Consider the following 11,891-nt stretch of genomic DNA (forward strand, 5'->3'; position numbering starts at 1 on the left):
AAGGGAAATTGCATGGAAATGGAAGGAGACCCTCAGGGTTATACAAAAGTACATACAAGAGGAAGTGAGGGGAAAGGGAAAAATAATACAAGGGGGACAAATGAATGACAGTAGAGGGGGCAGAGAGAGAAGAGGGGAGGGGAGGGGAGGGGAGGGGGATAGTAGAGGATAGGAAAGGCAGCAGAACACAACAGACACTAGTATGGCAATATGTAAATCAATGGATGTGTAACTGATGTAATTCTGCAATCTGTATATGGGGTAAAAATGGGAGCTCATAACCCACTTGAATCAAAGTGTGAAATATGATATATCAAGAAATTTGTAATGTTTTGAACAACCAACAATAAAAAATTAAAAAAAAATGGTTTGATTTTCCCAGCACAATTGAGCAGAGAGTATAGAAAATCTCAATATATGCCTTACTCAATATATGCCTTACCCATGTATACCCACAGCCTCACCCTCTTTCAGTATCCCCCCAGAGTAGTGCATTTTTGATAGTTGATAAACCAGTGTTGATATAACATTACCATTCAAAATCCATGATTAATTTTAGAGTTCTCTTGGCACTGTACATTCTATGAATTTTGACAAATGTATAATGATGTGCTACGGCATTATGGGATCTATGTCTATGAAAATGCCTGTATACCCACCAAAGCTCCTCCAGACATGTATGTAGTTGAAAGTTTCTATTTCCTTTTGTTCAGTACTCCTTTATATAATCATTAGTTGCAACCTCCTTTAAATAGTCATTGAGGTCACTCACCATACCTACCTTCTTGCTTTGTTTGGAAATAAGAAGACTAAAGTTTAAATAACACTGCTCACTCCTCTCAGTGTGTTTTTACACATGCTACTTAATTATGCAGTCATTGATTTTAACAGGATGACCAATTAATCTCCTCAATACCAGAGGACATGGACATGTTTTATTCTGTTCCTAGCTTTTTTCTCTTATCCCCTATATCTACCAGAGAAATGAATGATTGAAATCTCCTGCAGCCACTATGAGAGGGTATGTTGATACTTCAATTGCACATGACCTGGGGAGATCCTATTCCAGAGTTACAGGGTGGCTAGAAGCATGTATTTATGCTTTTGTGCAGATTCTCCTAGGATTCCTCTTCAATACTTCTTATGTTCAGCAGTCCTCACTTTCCTGATCTACTAAACATATTGTCAATATGGGCTCAGCAATTAGTTTTCCTACAAGTCAGGGACATCAACCTCCCATCTCTCTTCAGGACTATAGAAGCTTTCTTATTTTATACCTTCATTCATTTCCTGGGAAAAAAGCTGTCAACCCACACTCCTCCAGGCAGTAATCTCAGTTGTCTCCAAAAGGAATTCTACTTTCATTATTCACCCTACCACATTTCAATGCCTTCAATATAATTTGGTCTTTTTATGGTGACCAATTACGGTTCTGTCATCTCTTGCTAGAAGAGTACAACAGCAATAAAAATACAAGCTTAATCTCTGTCACAGCATCCTGTTCCACATCTATGAAGTTTAACACCTATTTTTGGAACCTATTATGTGTTCACAGAGATGATTCATATATCTGACCTTGACCTAGAAGAGTTCACTGTCTGATAAGTGAGAAGGACACAAACAAGAAAATTGCAAGGGAATGTGTAAGATGCAAAAATTGAGTGAAAGGAGAAACCAGGGAGAGAAAAAAAAATCTCTCAAGGTATATCAAGGTCCTGGTGGCAGGGAATATTTCCTGGAGTTCAGCAAGGAGGAAGAAGTGGGAGTACGGTACTTTGGACCAAAGGCACAGCAGGAAAAAAAATGCATGTGGGTAAGAAAAAGTTAGTGCACTAGTTTAAGAAGTTGGAGTATTCTGGATCTTAGAGTGGAGCAGTGGGGATCAGATGGGAGAAGAAATACCAAATGAGGAAAGTAGTGGAAAGTTTGAAGAAGTTCAAAGAAGAGGGTGGAAGAAGCAGATATTTAGGAAGCTGTGAAAAGATGTTCTGGAGTTGGTAATATTGTAGCAGGAAGTCCAGTCTAGAGGGATGGACATTTCCTGTAGAAAAAGCATTACTAACTTTCACTAGAGATAGCAGGGGTTTCAGGGAAGGAAGTTTGGTTTTGAGAAGGAAGGAGGAGCTGAGATAACCTTCAATTTTTGACTGACGGCACCAAATTAATATGGATGATACAAATAGTCTTGGGGAACAAGAGCATCACAGAGATACCCACATATACACATTGTCTTAGCTTTGGGCATTTATAAATTGGTTTGTTTCGTTCAGCATTCTATATGAACTTTTAATTCAATTCAACAAATATTGACTGACTTTATGTTTCATGTTAGGTACTGTGTTGGGCCCTGGAATGGAGCCAGAGGATCAAAAGATAATAGATTATTTTGTCTTTAGAAAGCCTTTCCCTTCCTTATTTGGTATGGGTCAGGCTGCCATATGACCAAGCTTATTAGTACTGTGGAGATAACAAAGTCCATGAGGCTTAAAGTGAGCACTTCAGGGCATCTTTTTGGAGTCTTGCATATCATATCCATCTCAATATCAAAAATAACGGACTTGGTGTCAGCACATGAGACTCATTTTTAATGTAAAAAAATACAGTCATTGGAAGTATGGAGTATGGGATTTAATTCACGGGCTTAGTGATGTCCTGTGTAGATGGCCCCAAATATCTTAATCAAATACAGGATGTTTAAAGTTTAAGATTCCTAAGACTTTGTCATAATTTTTAGAGCTGGAGGGGCCCCTTCCTTTGTATTCCCACAGTCTCTCGTGTGTATTTCTTCATAGCATTCAAACCATAGTAATTTTAATTCTTTGTGTGTCTTTACCATTAAATCATGAGTGCTTTGAAATTAGCCACTGGGTCTTGTTCATTCCCTTTCTTTACTTTTAGACAGCACATGGGCAGGAGTAAGAAGTTCAATGAATGTTTATTGAACTTATTAAACCTTCAAAAATATATCTTCTGCCCCTTCATTTTGCAGAATGGGGAAATTAAGGCTCAGAAAGAAAAAAGAATCACTTGTGCAAGTTCAAATAGGAAAGTAACAATAGAGTCAGGAATAAATCCTACTTTATTTTGATTGCTTAACATTTTTGTGGCTGTTTTCTCCTCCTGACCAACTTGGTTTGCTAACTAATTAGCTAGAAGTTGGAAGCATTTACAAGTTCTGGAAATGTAAACCTTTGTTATGAAAACCAATGACCGTGCAAACGGAGCCCTTGTATTATAGTAGATTTATTTTTTAGGTCCCTCTACTTCCTCATAAGCCAGGAGTCAATAATGTCCCCAGTGAAAGGTTCTGTTTTCCTCTGAGAAAACACACACACACGCACGCACGCACACACACACGCACGCACACACACACAAGTACATGACTCAAAGCTGAGCAGCTGAAAAAGTATTTTTGGGGTGAAATTTTAGCATTTAACTGTGTCCTAGAAGGTCAGTGGTGCAAGGATTCCAATGGATTTTCATTAAGTTCCTCCTTTCTTCGTGTTGATGTGTAAACTGGGATAGGAAACCCACCTTAGAGGGTGATTTTGAGCATTAACTGGAGGAATAGAGTAGTTTCATCACAAAGTGACTATCACCTTGAACCAGCCAGCTAGCCTCTCTGGACCACTGTATCTGCATCTGTAAGTGGATAGATTAGATGATTTGCAGACAATCTTGTGAAGCTGGAACATTTTACGATTCTCCTCCCTTGGGATCTAATTGGACTGTGGATAGAGTGTTGCAAGGGCTGAGACGTAAGGAAAGAGTGATCCTGCACTGACACAATGCTGGCTTCTGCAGCTTTGCAAGGGCTCCCTGTTTGATGTCAGCCTATTATCAGAGCGTGTTTGTGCTCTATCCAGGGTTTGCCTGGCCATTGCACCAGTCCCCATTCTGTTCCTCAGGGTTCTGGGAAAGAGCCAGTGGAGACTCACAGGCAGGATTTCTTCCCAAGAGCTGCCTGGATGGTGAAATTCACAAAGTCCAGAGAGATTTCCTGTTTTGTTTTGTTTTCCACAAGCCCAAGTGCCTATTGATTACAAAAACCACATACAACATGTGCGTGCACGCACACACACACATACACACACACACGCAAAAACAAAAACACATACACACACAAGACAGGATGTTCTCTCTCCATTGCTGGAGTCCAATGCAATCTTACCATCTGTGTCACTTTTCCTGGATTTCACCATTATGGTAATTAAGACCTTAGCACCGGCTGAAGATGTTGCTGAATCTTAAGCTCTGCACAGTTATACACATTCGTTTCACTAAGGGGGAACCTACAAATGAGGGAGAAAATGTCCGACATTCAGCATAACCTCATGCCATACCATCTGGTTTCTGTCCTCAAGAGACTATCTCCCTCTGGTGCTGGTAGGAGAAGGGACTTTGTTCCCAGCATAGATTCTGGCACATAGTAGGAACAGAGTTCTTATTGTGTGTTTAACTCTGTCTCAGACACTTTATATGCAAACATTTCAGGGAATATGCTTATACCAAAAATAAATGTCTAAAGTTTGAATTTAATTGAGTACCCTATATTTTTTATTTACTGAATCTGGCTACCCTACTTAATCCCAGTGCTCTGAATGGTTGAATGGAAAAGACCTGTACTTGGGAAAAACAGAGATCTTGTCTGGTATGATGCTTCCACCATTTTCTTGCTGTGTGATCTTGGGAAAATTGCTTCACTACTCTGATTCCTATTTTCCTCATCTGTAAACGAGGCTCATATTTGTCTCTCAGGACTGTTACGAAGATTATATTTTTTTAATTCACTTAAAGTACTTTGAACTGCCTAACTGGGTGCCACATGGTCATTAGATTTTCTGTAACTCTTTTTCATTTCTGTGGGTTCTATACTTTTCTCAGGTGAAATTAGATAATCCCCAGGAGAAGATATGTGTAAGAACATGTGGTATGAATACTTGGAGTCTTCTTGTCAAAACCTCTGGGAGAAATGTGATGGAGACTTATACAATAACATTCTTGATTCATGCATTGTACTTCTTGATCTGCATCCTGGGTAGTTATGAAGGGAGACCCCAGACCACATTAGACAAACATTCTGCACTTGAGTCTCCTGATTAATGCAAGATAGAAAAAGTGACATCTCGGTTATCAGGTGTCCTCAGCGATAGATAGAATACAACTTTCATTGAAAAAAGACACAAAAAGTGAAAAATACAGAAGAAAATGAAAGAAAGTACAAAGAACTGGCAAAACACACACCTGGCAAGGAGATCCATGTTCTCTGGAATTCTTTAATGAGAGCTTTAACGAGAGCTGTCACAAATTCTGAGTTTAGGATTCAATGAATCACATGATATATTCAACACTGTATTATAAAATAGGCTTTGTGTAAAATATTTCTGCCCAACTGTAGGCTAAGGTAAATGTTTTGAGAAGCTTAAGGTAGGCCTGGCTAAGCTATGGTGTTCAGTAGGTTAGACATGGTAAGTGCATTTGCAACTATGTTGGGTTTATCAGGCCATAATCTCATGGAAAGCCAAGGAGCATCTGTAATTAGACAGTGTGTACTTTCTATGCTGTGATGGTCATAGCACACTACACTCTTGAGAGACAGACAGCGCCTAGACATCCAAAGACTAGTGCATTCTGTGGCCAAACAGCCACCTGCCATCTGTTGAGCACTGTGGTTCACTCACCTGCTTTGGTCCTCTTTCTTTCAGTGGACAATGCCAAGACTTTCCTCTCATTGTCCTAGCTATACCACTGTTAGGATGATGAGGCCAAACACTGCTTTGCCAATATCTGTGATGCCCAGATTCTGTATTCCTATGAATACCTGGGAAATACACCTCATCTAGTGAAAGAAAGTCAGGGTGGGTTTCCCAGAGAATGAGATGTTTCATTTGAGACCAAAGGAGTGAGTTGGAGTGCAAGAAGGGGAATTCTTGGCAGAGGATAGGATATGAAAAAAAAAAAAGACAGTGAAGAATATTGCAAAATTAAATAGAACATTTATCATCATTTACAACAAAGGTCAGCAAAACATGGCCATCAGACCCCAAATGGCCTTTTGCTTATCTTTGTAATTAAAATTTAATTGGAACACAGCTATGCCTGTTTATTTAAATTATTGTCTATATCATTGTCAGGCTATAAAGGCAGGGTTAAGTAACTGTGGCAGAGACCACCTGGCCATAAGCTGAACATATTTATTCTGTGGCCCTTTATAGAAACAATTTGTTGTCTCCTGTTTAGACAGAAACTCACTGTTGGTGGAAATGTTAGTGGTTGCATGAGAGTGGATAGTACTGTGTCAAAAAAGGTCAGAAGAGTGGTGAGAGATGAGACTTGGGAGGTGATCAGGAGCTAAAACAAGGAGTTGAGACTGAATCACTGAATCTTGAGTTCTGTGGGAGGCTTCTGTAGGGCTTGAAGCAAGGCAGTGACTTTGGTGGGATGCACTGGAGCAAGGTATTTTAGAGGGCAGGTCCTGGAGTCAGACTGCTTTGCAGGATCCAAGCTCTGTCCCATATTAGCTGTGAACTTCAAGCAAGTTACTTACTTTCTATGTGCCTCAGTGTTCCAGTTTGGTGGGAAATGATCATGGTATCTCTCATGTGGGGTTACAGTGAAGGGGGAATAAGTTAATGTAGATGGAGTTTCAGGATCAGGGAAGGTTCTCTCAGTGGATCCTGTTAGGATGGTGTCTCCATGATCATTCTGGCCCCTGGATAAGGAATTGCTTAGGCAGGGAGAATCTTGTGGTAGAATACTAGAGATTTAAGTAAAGAGGGCGTCCTGTGCCTAGAAAGACTGCTCCAAATCCCTCGAAGCTGCCATCACGGCCATGGGCACCTTGATCTTAGTCTCTGCACCATCGTCATTATCATCTCTTCTGTCATCCTTTCTTCCAGGCTTTCAAGAGTGCACTGATGAGTTCCTACTGGTGCTCAGGGAAAGGGGACGTGATCGATGACTGGTGCAGGTGTGACCTCAGTGCCTTTGATGCCAGTGGGCTCCCCAGCTGCAGCCCCCTTCCGCAGCCGGTGTACGTATGTATGGCCCCTCTTCCTTTGGCCACTCCTTTCCTGGACTCACTCTGACCTAGACAGCCTGGTATATCTTGGCTCTGTTCCCAGGTGCCTAACCAGATCCCTGAAGTCTCCAAGGATCTTGGGAAAGAAGGGACCTTTGGCAGAATGGAGGCATGGTACAGGGGTAGATGCTGATATCTAAGTGCATGTTATTTCTCTTTTTCTCTCTCTCTTTTTTTTTTTTTTTGTATTGGATATGGAACCTGAGGACACTTTATTGCTGAGCTACATCCCAGTCCTTTTTATTTTTATTATTTTAGTTTTGAGACAGAGTCTTTCTGAGTTGCTAAGGACCTCACCAAGCTGCTGAGGCCAGTCACAAACTTGTGATCCTCCTGCCTCTGCCTCCCTTGTCTGTCAGATTACAGGCATGCACCACCACACCCGGCAGTGTGTGCTATTGTAAATGAAGCTGTTTAGACCATAATTCCTTTCTTCACTCAGCTACTCAGCAAAGGTTTGCTGGGCCACTGATGACTGTTTTGTAGTACTACTGTTTTGTCAGTTCCTATTTTGAGCACTGGGGCTACTGAGATTAAGAAAATGTGGAACCTCTCCTAAGGAACTTCATTTTATTAATTTGTTCATCATATAATTTTGTATAACTGCTTTGTGCTGGATACTGGGGAAAAAACACATCAATGGACAAGAGAGGCACAGTCTGTACATTTATGGAGGGAGCATTTTTAGTGGAGGAGACAGATACCAAAGGAAAATATGATTTATTTAGAAATTTAAATAAGAAAAAACAAAGAGTTGTAATGGGAGAGTAATGAGGGTATACTTTAAGTGGAAGGGAGGAGGAACAGGCAGGAAAACCTCTCCGAAGAGGCCTGAATTATAGTAGGGGTCAACCTGGCTGTTAACAGGTAGCAAGAATCACCATTTAGGCAAAAGGCATGGTGTATGTGGAGGCCCTGACACAGGAACTTCACCTGGGGAAGCAGAAGAAGGTCATCCTGATTGGAAGAGTATGATTACAAATTTGTGTGAAAAGCAACGAAGTGGGTGGGAGCCCATAACATGAAGCAGAGTCCCATGATGCACTTCTGCAGGATGAGAAGAATCATATTCCAAGACAGTCCTTGAAGAGATAGTGTGAGATGGTGTGAAAAAGAAAGAATCTGGGCTGGAGATGAGCAAGGTTACCTTATGGTCCTGTCTCTAACTTGCTGTGTGAATTTGTGCAAGTCATTTCCCCTTTTTTGGGCCTTATTTTCCCCATTTTCTGAAATGAGGGAATTATAGACTTTATTATCTCGAAGGATCAATCCATCTATAACCTTCAGTCATTTTTTTATTGCTTTACAAGAGGATTCATTCCAGGATTCAGGCTCTTTTTGAGAGAATTTTAATTCTAAGTCTCCTTTTGAGAGACTTAAGGATATTGGACAATTGACTAAGACATTGTGGAATTGAAGGGAATGGCAGAAAGTTTGAAAGCTCCCAGGTTTGAAGTCACTACTAATTTATTTGAAAATGAGCATCACTGAGAATATAGTTTAAGTAAATGGAAAAATAATCCATTTTCTTTGAGCAAATACAGTATTCATGGATTAATTTGTTAAATGCCACATGGATCTTAAAATGCAGCTCTTTGTATCCCTGTTTCATGGATGAGAAAACAGAGACCTCAAGAAGTGAAATAATTTATCCAGGGTAGTGCAAGGTTTTGGTGGTGGATGGAATGAGGATCTGAATCTAAGCTAAAACTTTTGCTTCATCTGGACACATGCAGACTCTTGGACCCCAGCTAATGTTGGCTAGAAAACAAGCAACCTTTCCTGTCATTTCCTGTAGGCTGCGGCTGTCCCCAACAGTGGAGCCCTCCAGCACTGTGGTCTCCTTGGAGTGGGTGGATGTTCAGCCAGCTATTGGGACCAAGGTCTCCGACTATATTCTGCAGCACAAGAAAGTGGATGAATACACAGACACCGACCTTTACACAGGTAAGCTTGTGACTTCCCATTTCATTGGACTAGCAGGACAATGAAGGGAAACTTGATTTTCTAATGTCTTTGGGAACTTGGTATGATTTGGCTTGGGAAAGCATTAAGAAATTTCCTTGTTTGCTGATTTTTCTGGTGCCCATCAATACGTGATTTGTTTTGTATGATTTTGAACAAGGTAAGATAGCAAGTAGTCATTGGAAAGTGTTTCCCTGAGTAGGACCTTCAGAAAATATGAAAAGGACTAGTTGATTCTGAAGAGGATTTGGCCTTTCTTTTTTGGGGAAGGCTTATAGGTCTCATGTTTGAAAACTTTGGTCTGTAAATATATTATTCAAAGATATTCAAAGAATAATATGATGGGTCTTCATGAACTGTACTTTGGGAAAGCAAGAATTAGAAATGATCTGAGTATGCAGGATCATTTACAAAACATGGCTTTTCAGAAGTCTATATTTGCTTGTAACTCAGAATGTTTCCTCTGAGTTCTTCTAAATTCCTGACACTGCCAAGAAACTAAGCATTCACCTGTGATCTGTATTGAAGGCTTATATTTCCTGCTCTCTGTTGCAACTTACACTGAGTAATTATTCTTTTCCAGCCAGAAAACATTAATTGAGCATGTACTTCCTCTTTCAGGACCTGAACTAAGTACTTTGTTCAGTGTCTCTCTGAGTCCTAAAAACTTTAAGAGGCTTGATGCTTATTGTGCCCATTTTAAGAAGCTGAGACTTACCCAAGGTTGTCCAACTAGTAGTATCTCCTTAAGTTCACAGTTTTAATCCTGAACCATGACTGGGTTATTAAAAGAATTAAAAAGTATTCTTGCTTTATTCATTGCCCAGTTAGAATATAAGCACAAGGAGGAAAAAATGACTTGTCTGTTTTAAACCAGGTTGAATTCCCAACACCTACCATCAACTCTGGCATTCAAATATTTGTTGAGTGAATGAATAGTGAATGAGTGAAAGAAATTTTCTTCATTGTTTCCTTTTCTTTTTGTTGCTCTGCACCTTTTGCTTTTTCTATCTTTCTCACTTTCCTCTCTGAGCTATTTTTGCTTTGCTTTCTCTGAAATTGAGAAGAAACTACTACAGTGAGGTTGTGAGTGTGAAATAGGTCATAAAGGTGCAGGTTACGGAGGATGTACGAAGCCACATTAGCTAGTGTTGGGATATTGGGATTGATGTGGCCTGTTTGATGATGTTGACTGGAGGGGTAGAGTGGGCTGGAGGAGGTATCACTTTCACTGAGGAGCTACTCGTGGAACAATCATTGGGCAACCTGTTTTGCTTCCTTAGTTTTTTCTATCTTTTGACTCCATGTATGTGTTGCTTGTGTGTTTATTCAAGACTATGTGAGCATGTGCATGTGTAAGTTTAAGGTATGTGTATTTGTGTTCATTATCTTGCACTTTTATTTTTATGTGGTTGAGATTTGCCAGTATCTGTGAATGAATGGGTGAGTGTGTATTTTTGTGTGTGTGTGTGTGTGTGTCTACCTGTGTAAAATGCTACTTTATAATAGCAGATACTTGTAGACCACAGATACCAAGAGACATGAAAGTTATCTGATGGTGGGTTTATACATGTAGATGTTCTACATCTCTATAGCATGCTTCTCTTTTCAGAATTAAAAAACAACAACAACAACAACAAAAATAAATTTTAAAAAAAAGAGGGAGAGGGATACCTGGGCCAAATGGTGGTTCCATTCCCAGTTTTCCAAGGAATCTCCATACTGCTTTCCATATTGGCTGCACCAATTTGCAGTCCCACCAGCAATGTATGAATATGCCTTTCCCCACATATCCTCAAGCATGGTAATTTTTGACTGAATATCAGACATTGTGATTTCTGCCTTATTGGATGCTAGATACTTTTTAATTCCTAAAACTAATTTTGTACCCCATTTTAGGAGACAGGTAAGTTACCTTGCAGTTTGATCTTGCTTTTAAGATTTGTTATGTGGAACTGGAGAAATGGGCAGTCGAGGGTTAATTATTCCATATTATTGAAGGGAGATCATTCTATGTATTTTACACAATAGCCCATGAATTAAGAGGTTTTTCCAGTATGGCGTATAGTGGCAGGAACTGTCACTGGTCCTTGTATAAGCACTGGGCATGGTCCCTTCTAATCCTCTTGGATTGGTAGTTTTCTTATATCCATGTATCAATAAGTACTGTGCTGAATATTGAAGGAAAATCCTTCAGAGTTCTCTTCACATATTTTTCTATGTAGCTCTTCTCCTTCTTATCACTCTGTCCTGCAAGTTCTAGTCTCCCTGGACTCAGAACTCTGTCTTCTCAATTTAGGCTCAGAATTTGCCAGACTTTCTCTCTCTCTGCACTGTGACTTAGAAACCCTCTAAAGGCAAAGGGAAGTTTTAGGGCTCACAGGACTTGTTTTGTACCTTTCAGGATCCCTGTCATTTGTTGCCTGGTTTCCAATTCTTTGAAAACTTGTCATATATATGTTCCTCTGCATTGTGTGTTTTTAATTTTTCTTAATGTTTCAGGCAGTAGGGTAAGTAAATCTAGTCCATGATGTTTCTTGTGGTCCAGAAATGGAAACCTAAGATTTAGTCTTCATTCTCCAGGAAACAGTGCTCTAATACAAGAGTTCCTTTTCTTAACTAAGGTAAAACTTGCTTCTTTTTAGTTATGTAGCCTATGGTCACTTGATGTCGCTTTGACTCCTTCTTCTTCCTGCAGCCATTCACAAGGTTGAAAACAATGACATATCTGACTGCAAATTTGCAGGTTCTTTTAACCTTCCTTCTAGGACTTGACTTTCATTGTGCATTCTCCATATTAGCTCTTGGTGGGGCAACTGTCTTTGGGGAACTTTACACACTACCT

At 40.0% G+C, this 11,891-nt stretch overlaps 1 protein-coding gene across 4 annotated transcripts in view; it reads left to right on the forward strand.

Annotated features, from left to right (window-relative positions):
• The window catches only part of Astn2 (astrotactin 2), a 698,452-nt gene extending 689,235 nt beyond the window's left edge, over positions 1-9,217 (forward strand). For 2 of the 4 annotated variants that reach the window (XM_048813212.1, XM_048813214.1), the window contains exons 18-19: positions 6,900-7,033; positions 8,880-9,217. In XM_048813212.1, coding sequence (XP_048669169.1) covers positions 6,900-7,033; positions 8,880-9,072 — 327 coding nt within the window. In that variant the 3' untranslated portion in view covers positions 9,073-9,217. The remainder of the gene's footprint in view (positions 1-6,899; positions 7,034-8,879) is intronic. The other 2 variants (XM_048813213.1, XM_015497749.2) reach the window with 1 other exon arrangement.
• The last annotated feature ends 2,674 nt before the right edge of the window (positions 9,218-11,891 follow it).

The sequence above is a fragment of the Marmota marmota genome, unplaced genomic scaffold (assembly GCF_001458135.2).
Source record: "Marmota marmota marmota unplaced genomic scaffold, marMar, whole genome shotgun sequence".
Lineage (NCBI taxonomy): Eukaryota > Metazoa > Chordata > Mammalia > Rodentia > Sciuridae > Marmota > Marmota marmota.